Source organism: Manis pentadactyla, chromosome 3 (assembly GCF_030020395.1).
Source record: "Manis pentadactyla isolate mManPen7 chromosome 3, mManPen7.hap1, whole genome shotgun sequence".
Taxonomy (NCBI): Eukaryota; Metazoa; Chordata; class Mammalia; order Pholidota; family Manidae; genus Manis; species Manis pentadactyla.
In genome coordinates, this window is record NC_080021.1 from 214638560 (window position 1) to 214665992 (window position 27433).

A 27433-nucleotide genomic window follows, 5' to 3' on the forward strand; every position below is an offset into this window, starting at 1 on the left:
CAAAGACACAGCTAGGAAGTGGTGGGACGTGGGTATAAAGCTGGCAACTGAACTCCTAGTTCTTACCCATTATATCCTTCTGCCCTTAACCACTAGACTACAGCACCACGCTCCACCAATGTTGAGGTCAATCTGGAAACGTGGCTTAGATACACCAGGGTATCCACTTCATTTCTGCCCTGAACTTTTCTAACAGGCTCCCTATTTCCCTGTCTCCTTCCTTTTTCCCTTCCAAACCATTCTCCACACTAAAGCCAACAAAGGATATTTTAATACACAGTTGTAATAATGTCAACCCCTCCCCAAACCCTTCAAAAGCCTCCCATTGCTCTTGGAAAAGAGACTGAAATTCTTACCTGGTTCACAAGGCATGATTTGGCCCCTGCCCACCTTTCTAGCCACCAGGCCCTGTTCCCTAGTCCCCATCTTATTACTCTCTAATGCTTCAGCATGTTCCCTAGAGAGCCTTTGCACCTTCTGTTCTCAATGAAATGACCCCCGAGAACAATCTCTCCCCCCGGCTCTCCCCTCACATCCACCAACTTAACTCTGCTCAAGTCCAGATCAGTCCGTTTTCTTGTTGAAGTTCCTATAACTTCAGACGTTTTTCAGTATGGTTGGTATATTCATTTGATTAGAGTTCGCTTCCCCCACTACACTGTGAAATGCCCTAAAGGCAGGAACCTTGCCCATCTTGTTCACCACAGCACAGACAAATGTGCCTGGCACACACAGAACGTGCAATAAATGTCTGTTGAATAAGCAGAGATCCAAGTCGACGGCCAAAAGAGCGCGGTTGGGTAAGTGAGTCCACAGCTCAGGAGAGATTTCTGAAATGAAAATAAAGACTGGGGGTGAGGGGTCACTTATAATTCAAGTCAAGACGAGTGGAGTGAACGGGCTCGCTCAAGCGGTATGCAGACTGAAGAGGGATCTCAAGATAAACAGTAACGTGTCTCACAGGAACTGCGCAAAGATGCCGGGGAACTCCTCCGCTTAGCTATGGCTCGTTCAAAGAGCCGCCCACCTCGGCACTCTGAGCCCGGCCCCTGAAGAGCAGAGAAGCACCAATTCCAAAGCCCCCACCAGTGGCCGTGACCTTCCCTCCGGCCTTCCTCCAATAGTTGAGGATAGCGCCCTGAGCACCGCCACTTCCGTCCGCAGCGAGCGGAAGTGGGGCGGGAGTACCGGAAGCTGAGGGGAGTTTCCTGTGATCTTGGCTTCATCAACATGGCGGCGCCCTTGTCAGTAGAGGTGGAGTTCGGGTGAGTCAGAGCTGGGGTGCCGTGGGATGGATTGAAGTCGTCGGGCCCGGAACTCCCTCCTTCTGTCTTGGGGCCTGTAACGACCGAAACGCCGAGTTCCCGGCGTCTTCCCAGAGCTACGCCATCTATCTCGGAGAGTCTAAGAGGCTTGGTTTCCCTGGGCGACGAGGCCGTATGTCCGGGAATAGAGGCGCACATCCCGGCGTGGAGGTGCGCTCTGGGCACTCCTCAGTGCCCTGTTCCCTGCCAAACTAAAGAGGCATGATGGTTAGCAGGCGGTCTCCCTACCTTCTTTGCCAGTACCCTTTTGGACCAGCCACATGTGTCTGGCATCTGAGCTCCCAGAACCGAGAAGGACCACCCTTCACCCCCTGATTTCTTCCTTCGGGCAGCGATTTCCGCTTGCACGATTCTTGGAGCTTGTTTCTCGTGGGCTGTGTGGGCAAGACGGAACTCCTTTTTTCCTCTTCGCCAAGATTTGGGGGTGTTAAACAGACCTGAGCCCCTTTCAGAACATTAAGTAAAATTGCTGATTGGCTTCTGAAGATCTTGAGTCAGGTGGAGATACGAGGTTAAATAAGAACAGCGGAGGAGACCAACCCTGACAGGACAGTATGCACAAGATGAAAAGTGCAGGATTGGGGTACACACGCCAGTAAGTGAAGAAGCACAGATTAGGGAGGAAATCTTCTCAAGCCACTATCTTCCATCCCCTTACAGAGAGAAGGTTTGTCATATGATATTTGCAGAAACTGCAAAGCTTAGAGACAAGGCAAAGAAACTGAGACCCTAAAAGAAGGGTGTGTGTGTGTGTGTGTGTGTGTGTGTGAAGATAAACAAGTTAAAGGTTATAGGAAAGGGAAAATCTGGAATGAAAATCTAAAACCTCTGCCTATAAATGCCTTTCCTTCCATTGGATGCGTCTAGTTTAAGTTTATTTGATGCATTTTCTTCATTGGGTAGTCTATTCACCAGTCATTTATTGAATGCCTACCATGTGCCAGGCAGTGAGCCAGGCAAGGATACAAAGATAAATAGAACTCTGTCCATGCCCTTCAGTATTCAGCGTTTATGTCCCTTAGAAGCGGGTAGTCTTATGAATGTTAACTGCATTTTAATTGATGGTATTGTCTGGCCCCATGGGTCCAATTAGACTGTGCCGGTCTGGCCTTCTGGCTATTTTTTTTTTTTTTTTTTTTTTTTTTTTGCTTCACTGACTCTTGGCCTAGCTATACTCCTCATAGCTTGGAGGTTCTAGTTCTCTGCTACTTTGATGGGCCTCAGCAGAGCTGAAAAGGGAGATACTGCCAGTGTGGAAGTTTATCTACAGCCAGCTTACCTTTCATTCTCACTCAGTCAGACATGCTATTTGTTCATCAGAAATGTCTTCTGTCTGCCAATTATTGTGCATGCAGCAATGGGGAAGTCAGAAGAAGATGTGGTTCTTGCCCACCAGAACTTACTGACTAGCTCAATTACCCTTTTTCTAGCCTGGCCATCTCTAGTCTCAGCCTTTCTTACCTCCAAGAGCAATAATGAGCCCCAGCAAGGCAAGACAACATTCTTCCACCTCCTAATACCCCCACCCACCACCACAGTGTCCCAGGAGATTTGCAGTTTCTTGGGAAGCAGGAATGCCCAAGATGCATGCCAAACCCAGATTCCTTCTCTCTTTTTGTTTCATTGCATTTTTTTGCCCCTGGTCTTTATTTTCTACCTCACTTAGCACACTTCTTTGACCCATCACTATGAACCTGAGCAGATTTGCAAAGAAGCTGCCTTGCCCATTCTTTCTGTCCATTTTGCCCCTGCATGCCACCCTGCTCCTTGAAGAGTCCAGCTTAGGACTTTGCCTCTTTCCCCTGAGCACATGAACCCTCAGCCCCACCAGCTCTGATAGACTCTTTAGAAGACCTGCCATAGCTTTCTCCCTCTTGTCAGTGACTAGTCCTGCCATCCTTTGTCTTGCCTCTTCTCCTGAACTGTCTTTAGCAAAACATTTTCTCAGGTCACATAGGATTCAAAGTGTATAGTACAAATGTGTTTTGTATCCCTGCAGCCCAGATATGAGATCCCCTCTTCCTTTTCCCTTTTCTTCCTTCTTGAGCCTGGGAGGTGTTGATTGGTAAGGGGAGGGTAGACCATTGAGGTTAGAGAAGAAGTGGGAAGAATGGGTGTTTTCATTCATTCAGCACGTATGTCTTGAGTGCCTACTGTATGCCAGGTCTAGCTTTAGGCAGAGTTTGCATTCCAGGAAGCAGAGAGGAAAAAATAAAAATAAAAAGATGAAAATAAACTAGAAAAAGTGAGGGTAGTCTTGGGAGTGTCTATACCAGTCACTGGTACCAACAAACATGCCCACCAAGAACTGGGAAATTGAGGGAAGGTGAAGTACCTTAAGATATAACTCCTTAATTGAGTTTGATTAGCAAATCCTGTAGGGCATAGAGAGTTTGGCTGTGGTTCTCTTCTGGGGCCAAAACGCCCCTTGGCTGCCTCTCTGAATCACTGTAGAGGCTGAACATGCACCTTCCCCTCCAGATGGGCCTACAGAACTGCCAGCCCCTTCCTGGGGGCTGGTGAACCCAGCAGTGGCAGGTCATTCTCTGAGTCAAACTGGTTGTTCCTTCATCCGCTTGTAAAGGGGAAAACAGCCTCAGCCTCTGAGCCTGGCACTACCAGGTTTGGCCACTCTTGGTTGTTTGCCTGGGTCCCAGTGCCTCCAGTTCCCACCGCTCTTCTCTGACCCCCAATTCCTGAGCCCCTTGCCTGTCACCCTCCCCCACCCCAGCTGCTGCATGTGCCAGCCCCCACCCAGAAGAGAACTAGGCTCTTGGAAGGGGATAAATGGAGGCTCTGTGCAGGCTCACAGCTGAAATGGCCCTGCGCACGGCCACAGATGGGCCTCTTCTCCCCCTCCACATTTCTGCATCAACAAAGCGTGACCTTGTTTGGATGACAGTCGCCCCATGTTTCCCCCATGACAATGCTTGCCTTGCCTTGCCTTCCAGTGGACTGTCTCAGGACATCTCTGTTCTTTGAAACTGGGAGAGGGTAGTGGGGTGGGAAGCATCACATTCATTGAAAGTCTGTTAAGGCCTTCTCAGCTAAGGTCTGTGTGAAGGCTGAGATGGACTCAGGAGACCCAGAGGAAGAAACAGTGTGGGGCAGGCATTGAAAGAGCCCTGGTGGCCACATCTTAAGCCCTGGCGTCTGGGCTTAGCTCCAAGCATCTCTGCCGTCCCAGCCTTCCCTTGGCCAAATGCTGGCATGCAAAAGTGAACCAAACTCTACCCTCAGGGGGCTTACTGACCTTTAAAAAATCTTTTTTTTCTCTGCCAGGGCTGCTGGAGCTGAGCAGAAACCAGTTAGAAATCAAATCCTAGTTCAGCCACTGCCTGTGTGACCTTAACCTCTCCAGGCCTCAGTCTGCCTCTCCATTGGATGGAGGTTTAGTAATGTCTGCTTCCCTCGCTCCTTCCCAGGGATCCCCTGAGGATGAAATGAAATGAAGAACAGTCTTGTAAATGGCAAGGCTATTGCTAAGCCCAGTGGAGCCTCTTACCCTCCAGCACTGTGGTGTGCCCACCAGGCCAGCAGTGGGTGGCACACAAGCAAGGGCATTTCAGAGGGAACCCCTCAGCACACAGGGGCTCCGGCATGCCTCATGGGCTTCTCACTAGTTCTGCAGATGGAAAGACTGAGGCTTGAGAACATGGAGTCACATGGCCAAGGTGTGGGAGTCAGGCAGAGGTGGAGCCTGTTCTCCATTGTCGGTGACAGCTCTGAAGCCTGTGCGCTGCACCTGTATGCTATGCCGCCTCTTGAGGAAGAGGAGCAGGAACAGGAGTCTGCAAATTCAGGTCCTTGACTATTGGTCATAGTTATTTACATCCTACTTGACCACTTCAGAAAGTCACGTTTGAGAATTAGTCCCTGGTACCCGAGGAGTTCCTGAGCCTTGGTCTCTGCACCTCTTGGTCTTCTAGTGCCACCCCCTCCTCAGTTTTCAGTCTTGGTGTTTGCAGGAGCTCACCTGGCTGTCTTTCTCTGGCCCTCTGCAGAGGCGGTGCGGAGCTCCTGTTTGACGGTGTAAAGAAACATCAGGTCACCTTACCTGGACAGGAGGAGCCCTGTGAGTATGGGCTTTCTGAGCCCTTCTCTGGGGGCCACTGGGCAGGAGTCTGCAGGGGTAGACTCAGCCCAGTCAAGTGGGAGTGGGTGGGATTCTCCTGGCCAGTGGGAGGGAGGAGAGGAGGAGGAAGAGAGATCGCCAGAGTACCCTTTCCGCTTCCTCTCTGGCATCAGCCAGCTTTGTAGTAAGGAGGTGCCATAGCTTAGTCCTTAGAGCACTGGTTCTATATTCAGACAGACCATTTTGGATCTCCTTAGAACCTTAGGCCAGTGCCCTCACCTCTCTGAGCTTTAGTGTTCTTATTTGTGAAGTGGGGATGGTTGCCAAGAGGATTAAGCAATCTATGCCTCCCATCTTCATTATTAGATGACAGCAGAAGAGATGTTTTCCTGAAGGTGGTGACCTTCATCAAGAATGGGGCAATGTGGATGGGCTCCCATTATGGTTAGAAGAATTAGAAGAAAAGAAAAGTATCCAGCCAAATATAAGGTTGGAGAAGAGCAGTTGACTGAGGGAGACAGTGGGGTCTTTTCATTTGTCCATTCAAATACTTGTTCATCTTTAACAAATACCATTAAAGATATTGAGCACCTCCCATGTGGCAGAACATGTCGCAGGTGCTGGGGAGACAGACGTGAATGAGAGTCTGTTTCTCTGCCTTCAGACTGATTGGGTTTGAAGACCTGCAGAGATCCAGCTGGGAAATAGCAGTGTGGCCTGAAGGCAGGAGGCTGGCTGTCACAGCCATGGAAGTGCTTTGCAGCCCTAGCTGGGGATCCCCTAGCAAGAGCAGAATGCTGAGGAACAGGATCCCATCTCTCCCTAGGGCTGAGATACTTCTGGGGAGAAGAGGAAATCAGTCATGTGAAGAGGCAGGAGAATGAGGTTGCTGGAGGCAGACAGTAGAAAATGGTCAAGTGAGGCTTGACAGTATTCTTCAAGAACTGAACACATATCTGCCAGGAATCAATTACTGCCCAGATTCACAGGATGCCAGGCTTTCTGCCCCTTGGGTTGGAGAGCAGTGACGTAGGATGGGTCTATGTGCCACATTTAGAGACCGAGGGACACTCACCAGAATAGGGCACTGCCCCTCCTTGAGCTGGGGATGAGCATGAGGCTGGGTTTATATGTCAGGATTGGAGGTGTGTGTGTCCTTGGTGGGGAAAGCCAGGGTGATAAAGGCGACTGTTTTGTAGTTTGGTAGATGGCTACACAACCCTGGGAGGGAAAAGGGGGCGCTCAGAAGAAGCCTCTCAAAGATTCAACCTTGAAGAGCTGGCTGGGAAGTTATTAAAACCTCACAAGTTATGATTCATTTCCCCCTGTGTTTGCTTGGAAGGCTCCAAGTTTAGTGATTCCAGGTCCCTTTCATTCATCCATTGGCTGAATGTTCACCAAATGCCAGGGATGGAAGTAAACATTATATTCTTTTCTGTAGTTGGCACATCTTTTTTTTTTTTTCTTACTTTTTAATTTTTTTATTTTGGTATCATTACTCTACAATTACAGGAGGAACATTATGTTTACTAGACTCTCCCCATCACCAAGTTCCCCCCACATTCCCCATTGCAGTCATTGTCCATCAGCGTAGTAAGATGTTGTGGAATCACTGCTTGTCTTCTGTGTTGTACAGCCCAGCCCTCCCCGTGCCCCTCCCACACTATACATGCTAATCATAATGCCCCCCTTCTTTTTTACACCCCCATCCCTCCCTTCCCACCCATCCTCCCCAGTCCCTTTCCCTTTGGTAACTGTTAGTCCATTCTTGGGTTCTCTGAGTCTGCTGCTGTTTTACTCCTTCAGTTTTTCCTTTGTTCTTATACTCCACAGATGAGTGAAATCATTTGGTACTTGTTTTTCTCCACCTGGCTTATTTCACTGAGCATAATACCCTCTAGCTCCATCCATGTTGTTGCAAATGGTAGGATTTGTTTTCTTCTCATGGCTGAATAGTATTCCATTGTGTATATGTACCACATCTTCTTTATCCATTCATCTACTGATGGACACTTAGGTTGCTTCCATTTCTTGGCTATTGTAAATAGTGCTGCGATAAACATAGGGGTGCACCTGTCTTTTTCAAACTGGGCTGCTGCATTCTTAGGCTAAATTCCTAGAAGTGGAATTCCTGGTATTTCTATTTTGAGTTTTTTGAGGAACCTCCATATTGCTTTCCACAATGGTTGAATTAATTTACATTCCCACCAGCAGTGTAGCAGGGTTCTCCTTTCTCCACAACCTCGCCAACATTTGTTATTGTTTGTTTTTTGGATGGTGGCGATCCTTACTGGTGTGAGGTGATATCTCATTGTGGTTTTAATTTGCATTTCTCTGATGACTAGTGATGTGGAGCATCTTTTCATGTGCCTGTTGGCCATCAGGATTTCTTCTTTGGAGAACTGTCTTTTCAGCCTCTCTGCCCATTTTTTAATTGGATTATTTGCTTTTTGTTTGTTGAGGCGTGTGAGCTCTTTATATATTTTGGATGTCAATCCTTTATTGGATCTGTCATTTATGAATATATTCTCCCATACTGTAGGATGCCTTTTTGTTCTATTGATGGTGTCCTTTGCTGTACAGAAGCTTTTCAGCTTGATATAGTCCTACTTGTTCATATTTGCTTTTGTTTCCTTTGCCCGGGGAGATATGTTCATGAAGAAGTCGCTCATGTTTATGTCCAAGAGATTTTTGCCTATGTTTTTTTCCATGAGTTTTATGGTTTTATGACTTACATTCAGGTCTTTGATCCATTTCGAATTTACTTTTGTGTATCGGGTTAGACAGTGATCCAGTTTCATTCTCTTGCATGTAGCTGTCCAGTTTTGCCAACACCAGCTGTTGAAGAGGCTGTCATTTCCCCATACATCTTGTTTTTGAGTACCACCTTTGTGCCAGGCATTGTACCATTGCTCTGTTTTTGGTGTTAAGCAAAACAGATGTGATTCTTGCCCTAATAGAGCTCACAGTGTAATGGCAGTAGAGCCAGACAATAGACAAGAAAGACATAAAAATCTGACTGTACAGGTGGTAGCCGTTGGCATGAGGAGAGCAGAAGGCTGCTTTGAAAAAGATGACAAGTGGTCAGGGAAGTCCTCTTAAAAGAGGTGACTTTGAGGCAAAGGTCTGAAGGATGCAAAGAAGAAGTCTAATAATTTAGAGGGCAAGCAGAGATACATGTGGCCCATTCCAGGCCAAGGGGACAGCTCTGGTGAAGGCCTCCTGGTAAAAGACCTCAGGATGATCAGGGAACCAAAGGATGGCCAGTTTCCTAAGGGGCTGAGTCTGGCATGGTAGGCAAAGCCCCACTTGGTTCCAATTGGTTGGGCAAATAATTGTCACAGATTCCTAGGCTGTAGCTACCATTATTACTCCCATTTTAAAAAATGAAAACCCAGACTCCAGCGTGTTATGGATCTTATTCCAAGTCATACAGTTATTAACCACAGAGCTGGAATTCAGAACCAGGTTTCCGGATCTCTAGAGTCCTTGCATGGTGCCGCTAACCCATCATCATTTATCCTGAGAGGCTCCCTAAATCAGGTAACATCTTACACCAGCAATATATTTTCCAGTTTCTGCACTTTGATTCGGTGATTCATTTATTCATGCCTTCAACAGCTACTTTGATTTTTATAATGACCCCAGTTGATATTATCTATCATCAAGGAAACCAAACCGCAGAGAGAGTGACCTGTCCAGAGTTACTCAAGTAGGGAAGCTGAGCTAAGACCCAGGTTTTAAATTCCTCATCCTCCATCCACTGCTTAGGGGGTGGCTGGGGCTAGCCTCCCCTCTCTGGGATGAAAGAAAAGGAAGCAGGGCCGGGCAGGGAAGCTGAAATGGCCTGTTGGCTCAGTCTTTGGGCACTTGGCTCTGGATCTGCCTCTGGTTCCCATTTTTGCCCTGCTGTGCCCAGCAGCATAGGTCACATCACAGTCACAGAGCCAGTTGGCAGCTGCCAGGCCTTACCCTGGCACTCAGGAGCCCAACGGGTGCTGCTAGGAATCTTACTCTTCCCCCAAGCCTGTGCCCAGATCTGTTGTCTGGCAGCCTTCCCAGCTTGGGGGCTGCCACTTGGCCAAGCAGGTCTTGGAGACTCCAGTAGAGAAAATAGCAGCCATAAGATTATGGATTGTGACCAGTCTCATAAACAAGGGGACCCCAAGGCCCTGGGTGCTGGGCCAGGGCAGAGCTTCCAACCCAGCCAACTTGGGAGAAGACGATGGGCAAGGCCAAAGGAGGTGAGAGGATGGCAGTGAGCAATGGCAAATCACTTATTTCTTCGGGCCTCTCTTTCCCCATCTGTAAAACGGGAGGTTGGTGTTTATTGAGCTGGTTATTTATGTGACATGTACGGTTTGATAAAGTTGCTTCCAGATGCAAGCATACAATTGTGGGAAGCAGAGAGCAGCTGATCCAGTGAGAAGTTGGACATGTAGGGGGCATCTTAACATCTGTCTCTGGGGAACAGGGCACCTCCTTGATTGGCCGGGGGTGGTAGGCAACCACCAGTGTTGGGCATTGTGGAGCTGAGAGCTGGCTTTTATGCACCACAGATCCCTTCCACCCAAGGCTCCCAGCCTGTGGTTGGTCAGTGGCCTGGAGCAACAAACCATTGGGGGATAGACTGCCCCAGCGTGGGCATTACTTGCCCTGGCCCCCAGGAGGAGATGTCTGCCTCACCTCACCCTGTCCCTCTCCTCTGCCCTGCCATTGTATTAAACGGTGGCAGGCATGGGAGGGCAGGAGCTGGAGGGAGCTCCCTGGAGCTTTAAACTGCTTAGCATGCATTGCACAGCCTCTCTGGGGCCAGCTGTTCCTTTCTCTGCTCTGGGGCCTGTTTGCTGATCCCCTCTCCACTGCCCTCCTCTCCCCCCATCCCTTCCAGTCCCTGTGCAAAATTGCTTTTGAAAAGATCCACTTTCTGCTTAATTAAACAATGAGGAGCGTCCCCTCACACATCTGTAAACCTCCTTCTGAGGCCAGTTGAGCCCACAAACTGCTCCATTCTTACCCCCATTCACTTGTAAATGGTCCCTCTGATGTTGCCTCTACCCTCTTCTCTTTTACCCCCCCATCCCAGCTCTTTCTTCTTTTGCAGCAAAGGCCTGGCCTGGGCTCCCAGAAGAGCCTGGAGCCTGGTGGACTTGGGAATGGAACAGTGTAACCTGTGGGAGGGAAGACCTCAGGGATCTGTCTCTCCCCAGCCTGAACAGTGTGGGGAAGAGGGGCCACAGTCGCGGTGCGGTCTCTATGGACCAGCCCGGCTCAGGGGGTGGGAGTGACAAGAAGGCAGATTTCTGGTTGGAGAAAATCTCTGGAGGCATTCGAAGAGAGGCTGATGGGGTTTGTCGCAGCCAGGTTCAATGTCAGCTAGGACCTTGGGATTGTTCTCTTTTGGCCCAAGCAGCTACTGCTGGGGGCCCTGCCACACTGGGTGATCAGTGTCCCCAGACAAGGACAAGTCCACCGGGGTGAGGCACCCTGGTAGGAGCCTTTGTAGGGTGCAAAGAGGGGCTTGCATGGTGCCGCTTTGCCAGCAGCCTCCAGGGTTCTGGAAGCCCTGAGGGTAAGAGTCCTAAAGCAGATGGATGCATGTTCTGTGGGTCGATACTCTGCCGGGCCTGCTGCTAGCATTATGCCTGAATCCTTCCAGCAGCTCTTCAGAGTTTGGGGTGCCATCCCCACTTGTCAGAGGATGACCCTCCGACCTAGAGAAGTGAAATGGCTTCCTGCTTAAGGCCACCCAGGGCATAGCCCAGGGCCTTCTAGCTCTGGAGCCCCGACTCTCCGTCACCCCGACTCAGCAGCAGCCACTGTCACTTCTCCTTCTGGGACGGGCAGGCCGGAGCCCGAGGCTTCCTGCACTGGAAGCCTGTGTTTGGGTGCTCACTTCCCTCTCTGGAGCCACGGGCCCAGGGGCAGTCTGGCCCCAGCACCCACAGGCTTCCTGCACTGGAAGCTTGTGTTTGGGTGCTCGCTTCCCTCTCTGGAGCCACGGGCCCAGGGGCAGTCTGGCCCCAGCACCCACAGGCTTCCTGCACTGGAAGCCTGTGTTTGGGTGCTCGCTTCCCTCTCTGGAGCCACGGGCCCAGGGGCAGTCTGGCCCCAGCACCCACAGCCTGGATCATGATACCCTTTGCCTGGGTGGTCCTGGGAGCATATTAGGCATCTGAACATCTGAAATGGAGGGAAGATCAGTGTCTGGGGCCTCCTCCCAATCCACCCAGTCCCTCATTCCCTCTCTGGCTTCTGATAGGAAGGAGGCGGATCCCACGGAAAACCCCAGCCAGGCCTAGCACCTCCTGGGTAATGGTTGACAGAACCCTACTCTCCAAGCTAGCTAAGCATCTCCTCAGGGTTTCCGGCCCCTGGGTTGAGCGTGTGGAAGCTCAGGGCATCAGAACGTAGTGGGTACCCCTGGATCATGGAACCATTCCCTCTCTGACGTGCCAGGCCCAGTGCCAAGAGCTGTGTATCGGTCATCTTGATCCTCACAAAGACTCCACGAGGCTTTCTTACCATTCCCATTTCACAGTGAAAGAAGCTGAGGCTCGGAATTCCTTACCCAAGGTCATATAACTGGGAAGTGATGGACTCACCAGGACTGTGGCCCTGCCCTTAACCTCTCCTCCCTCTCTCCCTCTCCCTCCCTCCCTCCACAGTCCTCTGCAGTTGAGTAAACACCTCAGGGGTTCTGTGGGCAGTGGCCAGTGCCAGGTCCTCAGAACACACTCTGCTGTAGTTAGGGATGGTCATGCCATACATTTGAACTGGGTCCTGCTACGTGCGTATCCAGAGAAACATGGCGCACAGCCCCAGGCAGTTGGGTTCATGCCCGTGGAAAAAACACTTGGTAAATACTCGTAGGGCTCACGAGGAGGGAGAGGCCTCCTCCAGAGCAGACCGCTTCTCCAGGCCCACACATGCGCCGTGTGACCTGGCCCCTGGCTCCCGCCCTGGCCCCATCTCGTGCTGATCTTGCCCTCTCTGTGCTGTGACTTGGAACCTGCCAAGCCTCCTGCCTCGGGGTCCCGTATGTTCCTCCTTCTGCCTGGAGCACTCCCCCTTCCCACCCTACTCATTGTTCAGGCTTCAACTCCAATGAACCTCCTTAGAAAAGCTTTTCCTGGGCCCTCACCAAGCAAATAGCCTTGATCACAACTAATTAAATAAGCAATGTCCATCTACCGGCCTGTGAGCTCCATGAGCTCTATGTCTCCATCTTGCCCGCCACCATCTCCCCTTGAGCCTGGTGTATAGTAGTTGCTTAATAAATATTTGTCTTGTGAATGATTGAATAAGATCCCAGGAGGAAAATCAACTCAGTAGGAGTGGGAGGGCAGGACAACACAGGGAAGGAGAAAGTGAGATTCCCCAGAGCCGTCCCCAAGCCACCAGTCCCTGACTCTGCTTAACCCTTCCTCCTCCCCTGGGCGCCTTTGGAAGCCGACCATCTGGCTTGGAGGCTATTTGCATATTGTCTGGGCCTCAACAAGCCTAGCAAGATGTCCCTTGGGGTGTGTTTCAGGCCAGGCCAAGTGGCCCTTGCAGCCTGCAAAGGGAACCATGAGTTCTACCTCTCCCCACCCCCAAATCCAGGCATGGGGGAACAATACGGGTGGTGATGCAGTGGCCTCACCATGGTAACAGGCCATCAAGAATGTGGGCAGATCTGGGGGCCACAGAGGAGGGAGGGAATGACCTCAGCAAAGAGGAGCATCATGATAAATGAGGCAGCACTGAAGGCAGACCCCCTCCGCCCTTCCCCCTGGGACTCCGTGTTGGTGCCATCACTTGGATGACCCCGGCATGACCACTAGCCCTGCTCCTCCCCTCAGCCTATCCAGAGTGGAGCAGAAGTCTCCTCCTTTTGGAGAAAGCCAGGGCTGTCACCCCACTGGGCCCTGGTTCTGTACAGTCTAGCCAGGACTGTGGAGGTACAGCTGGTGGCCCTCAATCCAGGCACTGCCCAGTCCCTCTCGGCCTCCGCTCACACAGGCACAACCCCGCCCGCCAGGGCTGGCTGATGGATGTGTCAGAGCCGGCGGCTCTATCGAGCGGCCACAAGATGTATGGGCTGGCGGCTCACCAGGCAGTGTCAAGATGGAGGTCACAGGGAAACCTCTGAAACCGAGGGCTCAAGGAAGTCAGCCAGGAGTCCAAATGGACTACAGCTAGTTGGAGGCAACACTGCCCATCCCCTGCCCACTCCAGGGACCGTGAGGACTCTGATTTGCTTTGTCTAAAAGTAAGAATTGGAAGTGAAAGGCAGCAGTCTCAGTCCATGGACACTTTGCCCAGGCCACTGGGCTCTGCTGGCATGCAATCCAGAGACGTTGGCAAGGAGCAGAGTAAACCAGTCCGTCCAAGGTACCGCAGCCTGCCTCCTGGGAGGGTGGCATGCAGGCCAGTGAAAGGGCCTTCAAACCCTGCTCAGGGCTGGTGCTGTGCGTGTGACACACTGCGGTGCCTAGATTGGAGCAGAGCTCACCCTCTCCTTGTCCAGGCAGCCTTTCCTGGCCTACACGCCAGGATCGCAACCCGGCAGGGAACCAAGGCCCTGCCTAGGCCCTTCTCCAGCTTAGCCCTGAGCTTTGTCTCAGGCGTGGGTCCAGGACAGCGGACCCCTCTGAGGGGTTATCTTCCCAGAGCCTGGTTCTCTCTCCAGGGCCTTCAGCCCCCCAAGTCCTCTAAAGCAGAGAAGCAACTCCCTTTTGAGGAGTGCGTAGGTAAAGCCATAGGCTTCAGGAGTTTACAGAGCCAGATTTCAGTGTGCTGTGGCCTGGGACCCTGCTCCTCGTAAAGGAGAGGTGCCCCTGGGGATAGGTGGCTCTGAGCCCCCACGTGGTGTGCAAAGAGCTTGGTGGCTCTCCTAGAACCAAAGCAGCGGATCTCAGTGTCCAGCTGAGCAGGGGAAGTCCTTTGGACCCAGAACGTCTTGCCTCTTCAGGGTGGCCGCCTCCAGCCTGGCGAGCTCTGAAAGGGGTGGAGTGGGCAGCCATTTGTCAGAGTGCCTGATGAAGGATCCTTCTCTCCCTGTGCCGGAGGAAATTAACTGATGTTATCAGCTCAGCAATTGTTTTTCTGCCCTCACAAAGGGAAATATATGCAGACTCCCCCCAGAGCAAAGCCAAGTCCTCCCCACCTGGAACCGGCTGGAGAGGGAGAGGTGCAGGGACCTTCTCAGAAGCCTGCCCGTGGTGGCGTCAGACCGTCTTCTAGGACTTGAGGGTGGCGGTCTGTCTCCCGACACTTTCACTTGTGACAGTGCCTCCTGCCGTCTGCCTTGAGTCCCCATTGCCTCTTCAACCCTTCAGCAGTGCCAGGTGCCAGGTGTCATGTGCCACTTTCTCTGAAGACCTCTCTGGCAGGATCTCCTAACCCATTCCCTCACCTTGGGAATAGACGAGTTGAGGGGCCGTGACAGCCTCATCTGAAAGAGGCCCCTATTCACTTCCTTCTGCCCTAGGCAAGGTTCTGGGGGCCAGGAATCATTTGGGTTTGACAAGTTTGTTCTGTGCCTTCCTCTCCAGGGGACATCAGGAACCTACTTGTCTGGATCAAGAAGAATTTGCTAAAAGAGCGGCCTGAGTTGTTCATCCAGGGAGACAGCGTGTGAGTCCCTCTCCTCCCTTCCCTGAGGGGGTTGGGTAGAAGGAAGGAGGCTTGAGCCCCTGTCCTTGGGTTCGGCCGCAGCCTTCCCCTGTCCTGTTCTTCCCCCAGCCTCCCCTTACCTTTCCTGCCAGGGAAGGAGCTAAGAGCTTCTGTCTAGCTCTGTCTGAGGTTTATTTTCTGTTTTCTTGTTACCACTCTCGACTGGAGATCCGTTAAAAACCCAGGTCAAAAAACTTGGACTCCACCTTCTGGTTGCCACAAATTTACTGTGGCCCCTTAAGCCAGTTACTTCCTTTCTCTGGGCCTCAGCTGCGCTCAGAGTATGTATGGGAAGTACTTTGAAAAGTACTAAGGCCCTTTCATCTCTTAGCAGTCCGGGGTGGTGGTGTCCATAGAATTTCTTGTGGTGATGGAAGCATTCTGACTGAGCTTTCCCATATCGTGGCCACTAAGCACATGAAACTATTGAGCCCTTGAAATGTGGCCAGTATGACTGAGGAATTAAATACCCAGTTTATTTGTAATTTATAAATGTAAACATGTCTAATAGGTAGTGTATTAGACACCACAGGCCACTGTTCTGGGGAGTTGCTGTGCATGTATGCACGCACACATGTACACACACACACACACACACACACGTGGGCTCTCTAGGGGCACCTCTGCCCCTAGCCCAAAGCGCTTCTGTACTTGTCCCCAGGCCAAGCCTCCTAGGAAAGGAGCCAAGTTCTTTGTGCCAAGAAGTCACTCTCCTTCTACATCAAGGGCAACTGAATGTGTAAAGTGGGGAGCAGGGCACTTGTGGGACTCATTCATCTGCTGGAAGCAGAGGTCACCAGCCGGCCCTGAGGGTTAAGGCTGCCATCCTGCCCTGCCCTAGGCCAGGCAGAGCTGCCCTTGGGCATTCATAGCCCTGCACCATTGGCAGTCTTCCCTGAGGTTAGAGCCCAGGAAGTTCTGGCAAGCAAGCGCCTCGCAGGCATCATCCCATTTCATCCTGGTAAGGCCTTCAAAGGGAAGGCACTGAAATGTACCCCATTTTCAGATGAGGAAACTAATGCTCAGAGAAGCTAAGTGCCCTGCCTGCGGCCTGAGAGGTGGTGCTGGAATGTGTACCATTTTCCATCTGGCCCCAAAGACCAGGAGTATCTGGACTTGGTTTCCTTTAGACTCAGACTGTTGCCTCCACTTCCTGGGAGGTCTTTAACCAGAACCTCCGGAGGAAAGACTCCTTCCACGCTCTCTGCAGCCCACCTGCCTAAGCCTCTACCCCTGCTGCTGGCTGCCTCCTGCCCTTCACTCCCTGCTACTCACTACCACCTTTCCCACAGGCGGCCAGGGATTCTGGTGCTGATTAATGATGCTGACTGGGAACTGCTGGTCAGTACCTCGGGGACATCCATCCCTCAGCCCCTCCCTTCACTGATTGAGTGGGAAAGTCTTGGCCTTCATCAGGCCCAGATCGGGTGGCTGGGTGATCCTCTCTCCCACTCTGGCCTCCAAGCTGAGGCGGCACAAGTGTCCCACCCCAAGTGAGGAAGGAATGGGTAGCTGGGGAAAGTGGTGAGCTCTCCTCCATCCTGGAGATTTCAGGTTAACATATAGGGTACCATTTTTTCTGCAAGATTCTATCTCTCCCAAAGCAGTCAGGCCACCCCCCTGGGAAGGAAGTGGAAAAGACAGTGGAAAAGTGCCCCTGACTGTCTCCTCGTTTCTCTCCTGGACCAGGGTGAGCTGGACTACCAGCTTCAGGACCAGGACAGCGTCCTCTTCATATCCACGCTGCACGGAGGCTAAGGGCCCCTCTCTGTACCTGGTGCCCCTTGGGCTGGGGGGAAGAGAACAGTCAGACATGCCCCTGGGCCCTGCTTGCCGATCTCCCTGTCCCCCCTTGGCTGCTTTCTTTGCTCTGTCCCCTGAGCTCCCTCCAGGCAGGGAAAAAGAGGCCAGGTGCTAAAAATGAGTCTTTCTCAGGCACGTGAGTAGGGGAAGGCAGGCGCCTGAGCCAGGCACTCCCTCTCCCCGCCGCTGAGGTGGGGGAGGGAATCCCTGTGGTTTGTCAGGAGTGAAGGGGGAGCTCCAGGTGATCCAGCTGCCTTCCAGCTCTTTGGCTCTCAGTCTGAACACTGAGTGACCACTAATAAGGCGTTTGTTCAAGCTCCTGGGCCACAGTGTCTTGTGGGGAAGATGAATGGACCCAAATAGCTGATGGGAGGCCCCTCCCTTCTCAAATATTTGACGGGTCTCCGCCTCAGTTTCCCCATCTGGACAGCAGAGGGTTCTGCCTGTCCCCCACTGATACCATTATGGAACCCCAGCTGGGGTCCCCTATTCAGTGCTGACCCCCTCCTCCCCACCCAGCAGCTGCTCTTCCAACCACATCCCTCCTCCTGCTTCCCCCATCCCCAGCCCTTGACCCTGGCTGGCCTTCCCCCCCACAGGCCACCAGATGGGCTTCTGAGACCCTCCCCCAGCAAAAGGCTGCCTTCAGCTCATTCTGGAAAGAGGGAGGGAGTAGGCTAACCCTTGGACTGGCAGAGAGACTGGAGGGTGAATGAAGCTGGTCAGTGTGCCTCAGTTTCCTCCCTAACAACAACTGTTTATAGCGTCTGAAAACTGGGGTGATACTTGATGGCACAAATGTAGACCTTATCTCCCTTCCTACCTCCTGCAGGAAGCAGGATGGGGGTCAGGCAGCACCTGGTAGACAGGACAGTTCGCCTCTCCCTCCATCCCCTTGGGAAGTCTTGGGGCCTGTGTCTGAAGCAGCTGGCCTTGGGCAAATAAAAGACTAGGTTGTTTACTAGCATCGCTTCTAGCTTCATCCTTCAAAACCAGCGACACCCCACGTCCTTCCATCCATGGCCTCTGGTTCAACATCTCTGCCCTCAGACTAGAGCTTTCAAACTTACTCTTCACCCAAAAAGGGAGCAGTACTTCTGGGAGGGGGTGATCTGATGGGGCCATCTGGAGAAGGGAGTAGCAGAGCCAGTCTGCGGACCAGTCTGGGTCCCCGAACACTTCCCTACCCGTCTGTCCAAGGCCAGGCTTTGTCCCACCAGCTGCAGCCAGCAGCCCTAGAACCCAGAACAGGGGTGGCATAGATAAGACTGCTGAGCCCCTCTTCCCATGACCTGGAGAAAAAGCTTTGTTTGCTGGGGGAAAACCTCCCCCCACCAAAAAAAAAATAGGTCATTAACATCTCACCCAAAGCCTTGCTTTTCATTAAACGTCAATAATTTTAAATGGAATTTCTTGAATTCTGTGGAGATGAAAGTGCCAAATGGTTGTCCCAGCAGTGTTGGGGGAGCAGGTGCATGTGTGTGCACATCGTTCTCAAGGCTTAGAGGACAGACGACCCCCTGACCAGCCAGCTTCTCTCCAGCACTGCGGGTGGCAGCCCTCTGGGTGTGTGTGTAGGGGGCCAGGACGGGTTCATGTTGGAGTTACAGATAGGAGCTGGGCTGGGTGCAAATTAAGGCCAGTGTTGGGGACCAAGTGCTGTCTAGAGAAGCTGTATGACCAACCCACACTAGATGCCGAGGTCAGGGTCTCTATGTTAGGGAACAGAGCAAAGGATTTGAAATGGCCCCCTGTGGCTTCACTTTAAAAGATGGGCCTGTCCCCTGATTCCTCTAAACCTGGAGGTCCTTCCTGGCTCCCAGCCCCACTGGGGCGGCCCACTGACCCCTTCGGATTCCAGGTCCTGGAAACTGGGCCATAGGAGTCCTCTCCCACGTGCACTGGGGGAAGGGGGATAGACGGGCTATCCTTTCCTCCACCGCACCCCAATTAATGCTGAGGAGTAGGGAAGGTTGGTGCGCTGGGCAAGCCGGGTAGGTTCTCCGTGGCATCCAGGGATGCCTGTGCCGTCGCTGAAACTGGTCAGGGCCACATTCCACAGCATTTCGGGTCATTTTCAGCCTGGAGTCGGTGAGGGGTCAGAGACAGGTGACCTGGGCTCAGCCCCAGCAATGACCAACTGCCCCCACACACACCAGCAACTCCGACCCCTGATTTTGAGGAAATAAACGAATAAATAAGCCCCACTATCTCCGAAGATTTGTCTTTAATGAAAGGGGTTCGTTTCTCCAAGTTGTCTCCAAAGCCGAGGCAATTGCCCGGCTGGAGCGCATCATTCCCGACGCGTCTCTGACTCCGGCAGAGGCTGACGGAGGCTGAGCCCATCGGTCGGTCCGGAGGCGCTGGCGGGAGGGGTCATTTTATTTGGGATTTGGGGGTCGATGTAGGCTTTTTTGTTTTGGGGGTATTGGTAGGGGGATAGGTTAGAACCAGTTCAAAACGAGTTAGCGAGCGCTTTCTGCCGGCATCTTCTTTCGCCCCCGACTTCCTGCGGCTCAGGCCGAGGGCGGGCCCCCGGACCACATTCGGGCCCCGCCGCGGCGTGCCAGCTTCGTTCCCGGCCGAAATTTGAAAAGGGGAAAAACGACGCGATCGACCGGAGGACCCGCCAGCCAGGACTGGTCACCCGCAGAGGAGGACGACGGCGACGACGAGGGTGAGGATGGCGGCGCGGGTGGCGGGGACCGGCGTTCCTCCTCCGCGCGCCCGGCCGGGGCCGCGGTCCTCGCGCTGGGGCCGGCCAGCCGCCGCCCGGAGGGATCTCGCCCGTGCCGAGTTGTGTCCCTTCGGCTCCCGCCCCCGTTGCGCCCAGAGCTCAGCCACAGATGTCCAGCCACAATTCTCGGTTGGCCGCAGACCCGTACAAGAATTGCGTTTGGACAATCAGTGGCGAAGCCCCCGAGTTCAGGGCCCCGGGCTCCTGGGGGGTTCCGCCGCGCTCCTTAAAAGCGCCGGACTAGGGGACCTCCGGAGCCGCGCGTCCCACTACCTTGCAGACGCTCGCGTTCGCGGCCCATCCCGCGGTAAGAGGTGGACGAACGGGCACGCTGCTCCCGACCCTGCGTGGGGATCCCCATCGCCCCTGGCGTGTGTGTCTCCTTCGATGGCAGCCCAGGGTCCCCAGAGTAGCCCGCGTTGGGTCTCTGCGCCGCCCCGGGTCAGGGGAATCTCCTCTGTCAGGCCCGGGGAACCCCGACTCCCCTCTCCCCGCCCCCAGCCTGGGTTCCCCGGGCTCGCCAGGAATCCCGAAAGCAGGGGCCCGAGGCCGGGTCGCGTTTCCGAGCTCGGGGTCCGAGCTGCTGGACTCGGGCCCCCGCCCCCGCCCAGCCCCGCGCACGCACCGGCTCCGGCGCTCTCCGCTTCCCTGTGGCTGAGTCGCGGCCAGGGCGCCGGCGGTGGCGGTGGCCGCCGTGGCCGGGGCGGCGGGGAGCGCTGGAATGCGCCGCCGGGTCACCTGCAGCGCCCGGGGAGCCGGGCCGGGAGCCGGCGGGATGGCGAGGCGCAGGGCTGAACCCGAGCGGGCGCCTCTGGCGGCTCGGGGCCGGGGCGGGCTTTTAGTGGGCCGCTCCAACAATACGGGCCTGGCGCGGAGAAAGGGGCTCGGCTGCAATTGGTACTGGATTTGAATAACGCCACGGGGCCATCAATGGTCATTGTGTCGGCGGGTAATGAATCTCCGCTGTCTCTCGGGCTGGCCAGGCAGCTGCAACCTGCGCTCAGGCAGCTCTTAAAGACATAGCGTGCCCCTCCCCGGGGGCGCCCCCCTCTGCACTGGCCGGACCCCTCTCCCTCCCACCCCCACCCTGCGACCTAGACTCCCAATGCCCCGCCTGCTCCCTCCTCTGAACCCTTTGCCCATAACCCCCTCCCTCCTCCTGGGTCAGGCACCCGCTTCTCAGCCCTGCACTCCCATGGACCTGACCCAGGCCCCTGGCCTTGGTTGAGCTCCCCACTAGTGCCCAAGGGACACCAGGGTTTTTTCGGGCCAACCCTGTCCTCCCATCTGCGTCTAAACCTGAGGCCACTAGAGCCGTGCTTCCTTAAGCTCCTGCCTCAAGGGCTTCTAGCTGGAAGGTGTGGAGGGGGCCGTCTGGAGGTCAGAGGGTCACCCCCTTAAAAGGCTATGCTGAGGATTCGAAGGGATGCAGTTCCAACCCCCAGGCTCAAGATGCCATCTCCAGACCACACCCCCAACTAGGGATCTAGAAACTGCCTTCTCCCCCACAAAGGACAGGGCTCGATTCCCAGGCTGCCTCCTGCAGGCTCCTAGGGGGACGGGGAGCAGGGCGGGGAGAGGGGCGTGGAATTTATTGATGCCTGTCTTGTCATTGTCTCTTCCACTGGACAGCCCACCCGTCCAGGAGGGCAGGGCTCTGTCTAGGTCTGATGTGCCCCGACCTGCACCCCAGCCAGTTTGGGCGCAGAGAAGGTTCTCATCTACTGGGGGAACACACACCCAGCTTCTCACCTGCAGAGCTCAGCCAGCCTGTCTCTCCCCACAAATCTCACAGCCTGGGTGGAAGTGTGTGGCCAATTTTTCCCATACATCCTGCCCTCCTCACCCCAAGGAGAGGACCCCAGTGTTCCCCAGACCCCCAAAACACCCCTGCCACTGTCCTGAAGTCCTCTCCTCACAGTCTGTGGACTGCCTCACCTGGTGCCCCTGCTGAATTGTGATTATTGGTTTGTCTTCTCTCCACTTGAACAGGAAGTGGGTCCTAGTAATCTTTGTACCCTCCCCCAACCAGTCATTGCCTGTCCATGCGACTTCAAAATAAACCACCTACACTTCTTGGAGTTTCTTATAAAAATTGGAAAAATATGGTTTCTGGGGAGTAATACTCAAAGCTGGGGTTTCATAGAGGGGGAGCACTGCCACCCGGTCCAACTCCTCCTAGTGCTCCATCCGACAATAACAATAGCAGGAATAACCAACCACAAGCGCCTCCTGTGCCAGGCACTAAGTAAGCACTTTAAAGGTCACTACCTCATGACTCCTCACAACACCCCTGGGAAAGTAGGTGCTATTATCAGCCCCACTTTACAGATGAAGAAACTGAGATTGGTAGCAGTTAGGTCCCTAACCCCCGGCTGGCAGGTGATGCAGTCAGAGTTGAAATCCAGGGCTGCTGCACACTGTAATTTCCCAGCCCTTACTTAGCAGCGATACAGAGGGAACTGACAGAAATGTTATCGACTAGGATGCTGCACTTCTCAGGGTTGCATCTCTGGAGGCTGCTAAACCTTGATCTTGGTTCCCTGGGGTGGCAAGTTCTGTCTGCCTGTGTCCCACTAACTCCTACCTCAGAAACGCACACTCAAAACGGCGATTACAATTGTAATTTATAACCCTGTCCAAGTCCCGGCCCAGGCTGGCAGGGACACAGTCTTGATGGAGCAGGCCACAGTGGTCTCTGCACGAGTGGAGAACCCCCAGGCTGGTCCGGCAGCCACATTCTAGGAGGAGGGCTTTTCCGCCTCCCGGTGTGTCAGCACTATTTAAAGTCCTCGGTCCTGGGCAGAGGCAGGTCAGTTCGCCTCTTCCCCTCAGGTAAACAGGAGCCAAGAGGAGTTCTGCTAGTCCTGGAGGATATTTATAGGAGAGGAGGCCTGCTGCGTGCTGGTCGGGAACTCGGCAGCATGCCGATGTCCCCACAGAGAAGGAGGACCACCCCGGGAACGGGGAGGTTGGGAAAGGCAGGCAGGGCACTGCGGCAGGCACTGTTCCAGGAGTAGGGAACAGCGCGCCCCGAAGGCAACAAGCAAAAAACTTGGGGACTCTGGAAAGGAAAGAAATTCGGCATGGCTGGAGCACAAGGAGAACAGAAAGTGCCCCCTAAAGCTGGGGTTGACCTGGCGGGGCCCTCTAGAACCTTCGGAGGATTTGTGAATTTATCCTAAACACAGTGGGGGGTCCTGAAAGGTCTGACAAGTTCAGATTTACATTTTTAAACGTTTTGCTGAGCTGCTGGGTAGAGAATGGGGTCGGGCGTGGTCAGGTGGGGCAGGGGGCAAGCTGGATGACAGGAGACCAGTTGGGCCGCTGCTGGTTTGCAGGTGAGAGCTCGTGGTGGCCTGGGCCCAGGTGATGGCCCAGCAGCATCACAAAGTATGTCAGGTGTCCTCAGGCGGCTTGCTTGGCCTTGAGTAACATTTAGTGAGCACGTGAGGTGTACCGAGTGTTTGCTGGAGGCTGAGGTAGGGGGTAGAGAAAGAGTCTGACATTGCTTCCCCAGAAATAACCCTCCAGTGGACAGGTGGACACACAAATATCCAGCCAGCTTCAAATGAAAGTAGCAGGGCCACAGGAAAACACTTCAACTGAAGTATTAGCAAAATTCAATGTGATTATAGAAGACTGAGTGATTCATTCCAATAGGGAAGATGCGGGGAAACTTCTGGAAACAGCAGCATTGCCTTAGGCTTCCAGGGCAAGTGAATTCCCATAGACAGAACCTTAGTTATTGCCTCTGTGAAGTGGGGCCATTGCGTCTATCCTACCTCCCTAGAGATTGTTGTGGTGTTGGAAGGATCCAAACACACCTTGCATTTGCTTACAGTAAGGTTTTATCGTTATTTTCCAAAACACACACACACACACACACACACACAAAACTGTTCTAGCTTCTGTTGTCTCCCTGTCCCTTAAAGACTAGCTGTCAGGGAGAAGCTGGCAAAGTTGCCCATACTGCCAGTTCCTTGTGCCATGCCCATCCCCCCAGGACTGTCATTTTGCCAAACACTGTGCCCAGCTCAAAGGATATGCTCATTGAATGTCTGCTGAATGAATGAATGAGTGAATGAATGAATGCTTTATTGAAATAATTAAATGAATGGGTGGATGGATGGACAGATAGATGGGTGAAAAAACAGACATTGAGACACTTGGATGAAAGCTGAAATGAATAAAGAATTGCCTGTGGGTGCACAAATGCAGCCGGTCAGCTGAGGCTCTAGGTGTGGAACCAGGGACCTTTCAGGGGGTGTATTGACGAGGCAAAAAGGCGGCTTCCTTCATGCTGTGGCCTCAGTCCTGTGCTTCAAAAGCAGGCCCAAGTCCTGGAGTGTGGCAGACCAGAGCAGCTGTGGCGGTCTGTCAATCAGGCTGTACCTCTGTGCTGGATATTTCCAACCCTGAAGTCCTGTCCCCAAATGCTCTCATCAACCCAGGTTCCACTGTGGTCTAGCCTCCCAGCCTGCTATGGAGAAGAGAGCTCTGCCACCTCTCTCTGCCTCCCGGAGCCAGGCCCTGCCTGCTCTGGGCTGCAGTTCCCCCTTTTGTGCCCAGCACTCTCTTAAGAGTGGCCAGTATTCTTACATGGGGACTGGCCAAGTGGCCTGCCTTCAGAAATGACTTGACAACCTGATACATTCCCAGTCTCAGAAGATGACAAAGCTAAGCCAGTGTTCCCACTCAGAGGGGATCCTAAGACCTCCTCTGCCCTGCACAGCATGTTTCAGTTAAAAAAGATGTTCCTCTCCAGGAGACAGGTGAAGGAGGGCAGGGAAGCCTGCCAAACTAAGGTGGGACGCTTCACCTCATCATGCTGTGCTGTGGTCTTCATCGTGTGTATCACTCTCTGAAAGCCTCTTATTCACAGGCTGTCATTTGTCTCTCCACTAGCATGCAAGACAGCCCATGTGCACAGGGATCACATCCTGTTTATTGCTTTATCCCCAGCACTTCAAACAATGCCTGACTCTTAGAAGGTGCTAACTTTTATTAAATGTCTAGGTGAAGGGATAAACAGACAGGAAGATGCATGGATCATTGTAATCCAGTTAACAACTACCATATATTAAGAGCTGGATGCTGGGCTAAGCACTTCTCACGGATCACTACAGCTTTATGAGAAATGCCTTTACTCGCCCCATTTTACAGAGCAGGAAACTCAGGCCCAGAGAGAGGAAGCTACTTGCCCCAAGTACAGAGCTACTAAATGACAGAGCCAGGTTTTAGACTCAAGTCTATCCAGCAGCAAAGCCCACTTTCTTGACCACCTGATCTGTCTCACTCTGTTACCCAGCACCCGGGGAGGGTGGAGCCATCAGAGGTTAGAGTTGAGACTCAGACATTGTCTGATTCCATTTATAGAAATATCCAGAATAGGCAAATCTAGAGAGACAGAAAGCGGATTAGTGGCTGCCTAGGGCTGGAGGGAGGGGAAGTCGGGAAGGAATGGGGAGTGAAGACTAACGAGTGTGGGGTTTCTGTCTGGAGTGGTGGAAATGCTCAATTGATGGCGATACTGGTTACACAACCCTATGAACATACTAAAAGCCATTAAATGTTACATCTTAAATAGGCAAATTCTATGAAATGTGAATTACATTTCAATAAAGCTGTTATTTTAAAAAGAACTGGGACTCAAGAATCTCACCTCTCCCTCTTACCTGCTAGGCATGTATGCCGCTTCCCCTTCTCTGAGCCTCAGTTTCCCAACAAGTAAAATGGGACAAATAAATGTCGCCTGAGGTTCATGTGAACATTAAATGAGATAATACATGTTATTGTTCCCATCTCATCAAGGAGGAAACTTAGGTCCAGGGAAAGGAGATGGCTCAGCACAGAATGCACGGCTGGTGTAGAGGGTCTCCTGGCCCCGCCACTTCCTTCATTCTTGCACGGACTGGATCGGTGTCTGTGCTCCCACCACCACTCCCTTCCATCTGCCAACTTCTCTTGTGTTGTGAGGCCCTGTCTCCTCACTGCCCATGCCCAGAGCACACTGAGGTAGCCAGGTTCCCCTAGAGCACAAGACACCACCTCTGCCAGCCCCCACCCTGCTCCCCTCCTGGGGCCATGATGCTGTCTTGCTTTTGCTTGTAATAAAGAAAATATCTCAGCTACCCTTCCACAGTTGCTTGGCAACCCCAAAGGGGGAGTGGGGAGAGCAATGGGAGGAGGGAAGGGGGAGGACTCTGGAGCCAATCTGGAGACAAAGAGTAGGATTTGGGTGACACGAAGCCTGTTCTTAGTGCTAACCTGGCCTGGCAGGGCGGCCGGTGGGGGCAGGGGGCTTCCTCCCACCCCAGTGTCTCACACCAATAAATATGCATTAGGGAAGTGGGCAGAGTTTTTCCCACGGGCCTGAAAGGCCTCATCTGACCTTTCTACCCCCTTTATGTACCAATGTGACAGAGAGAGAGCAAAGAGCAGGACCCCCTGAGATGCCTCCCCCACGGCCGGCCTTCTGACTTGGGGAAACTCTTCACCCTCCTCCTGCCCCTGGCCCCAGACCAGGCCCTAGCTCTGGGGATGAGGAGGAGACTGGTTTTCAGGTGAGGGTCAGGGGTTCCCAGCCTCAGGGTCTGCCTTGGGCTCTGCCCACCTTGGTGGCCCAGAGCCAGGCCTGAGGCCCTGCGTCAGCCTGCGGAGGCGCTCCCTGCCCCCTGTGCCAGCCTCTGTCCCAGGCTCCTGATCTACACCCCCCCTTCCCCACCTCTGACTGGGGCCCTCCATTAGGAGCCCTGCTCACCCCCAGGCTCTACGTCACCCTGTCCCTCTTCTCTTCTTTCCTGACCTCACTTCGTGCCCTGTCTTCCTGCCACCACCTCCTCCTCTGAGGGGGCCCCATCTGCCCAGTCTCCAAGAGAGGATGAGGTCGGGAAGAAGGGAGGGTGGGTGGTGATCTCTCTCCCTGGCGCCCTGGCCTGCTGGCCACACTGGCTGGGGGAGGAGAAAGGCCTCTGAATGGAGTCAGTGTGAGGACGGGAAAAGCAAACACCTCAGCCTGGGCCGTGCTGGCCGGTTGCAGGGGTGGAGTTGGGTGGGGCGGAGACCTGGGCTCAGCCTGTGACTTCAACCCTCGCCTGACTCCCGAGGGTCCATGGCTTCCTGGACCCTTAGTCTGCAGTGTCAGGCAAGGGAGTGGGGTTAGGGGCTGGGGACAAGCCCTCCAAGAGATACCTTTGCCCCAGTTGTTCCCTGCCCCCCTGCCCAACCCCCTGCCAGTGCCCCTCCTGCCCTGCAGATGCCAGGAAAATCTGTGCCCGGGAAGGGCAGTCTGGCACCTGAGGGCCTGCTGACCAGTCTTTCTCAGCAGCAGGAACCGGTGGGGAAGTCATTTTGTGCAGGAGACGGCCCCAGCAGTGCCATCAACCTCCCAGGCCGAGAAGGACCCCAAGATGTTCTGTCCAGGTGAGTGCTTCTCTGGCCCCACAACCAGGCAGTGAGGGAGGGAGAGGCCGTCCTGGCTGGGGCCCTCTGGGACCCCCACACACTGTATGACAAGTCCCCAGGAATCTGTGACATTTTCCATGGGGCTGTCTTGCCCCCTGCCCGAGCTGCCTGCATCACTGGAAGTTTGGTGAGGGGGGCCGAGGGGTGGTTAGAGAAGCTGGAGGCGAGCTCGGGGGATGAAGGTGGAGAGTTGGGGCTGGAGTCTGGGGAGCAGGGTGCCTGGATTCCAAGTTAACTTTTGGATTAGATTTCTGGAATCACAGAGGTTTAGGGGATGGTCTCCTTTGAACATTTTGGATTTTCTTTTAGAATGTCCCTTTGAAGACTTTTAGAATGAGCTCAGAGAGGGGTAGCAACTCATCCTGG

General features: G+C 53.5%; 1 protein-coding gene across 3 annotated transcripts; it reads left to right on the plus strand.

The window, feature by feature from the left end:
- Positions 1–1140: 1140 nt before the first annotated feature.
- Positions 1141–25742, plus strand: URM1 (ubiquitin related modifier 1). 3 transcript variants are annotated; one of them, XM_036913754.2, is made up of 5 exons: positions 1141–1265; positions 5330–5400; positions 14940–15021; positions 16191–16401; positions 16750–17827. In XM_036913754.2, the coding sequence occupies exons 1-5, from the start codon at positions 1231–1233 to the stop codon at positions 16816–16818; spliced, it is 468 nt and encodes a 155-aa protein (XP_036769649.1). In that variant the 5' UTR covers positions 1141–1230; the 3' UTR covers positions 16819–17827. The 3 variants fall into 3 exon arrangements, with proteins under 3 accessions (XP_036769649.1, XP_036769650.1, XP_036769648.2); XM_036913755.2 differs by having other exon boundaries at positions 16353–16401; XM_036913753.2 differs by lacking the exons at positions 16191–16401; positions 16750–17827 and adding an exon at positions 25415–25742.
- The last annotated feature ends 1691 nt before the right edge of the window (positions 25743–27433 follow it).

Bases quoted from the DNA above. Each gene is read 5' to 3' on its own strand.
- URM1 (XM_036913754.2), top strand. From the start codon at position 1,231: ATGGCGGCGCCCTTGTCAGTAGAGGTGGAGTTCGG. The intron at 1,266-5,329 runs GTGAGTCAGAGC...GGCCCTCTGCAG, and splicing joins TCAGTAGAGGTGGAGTTCGG to AGGCGGTGCGGAGCTCCTGT. The intron at 15,022-16,190 runs GTGAGTCCCTCT...GGTTTCCTTTAG, and splicing joins TTCATCCAGGGAGACAGCGT to ACTCAGACTGTTGCCTCCAC.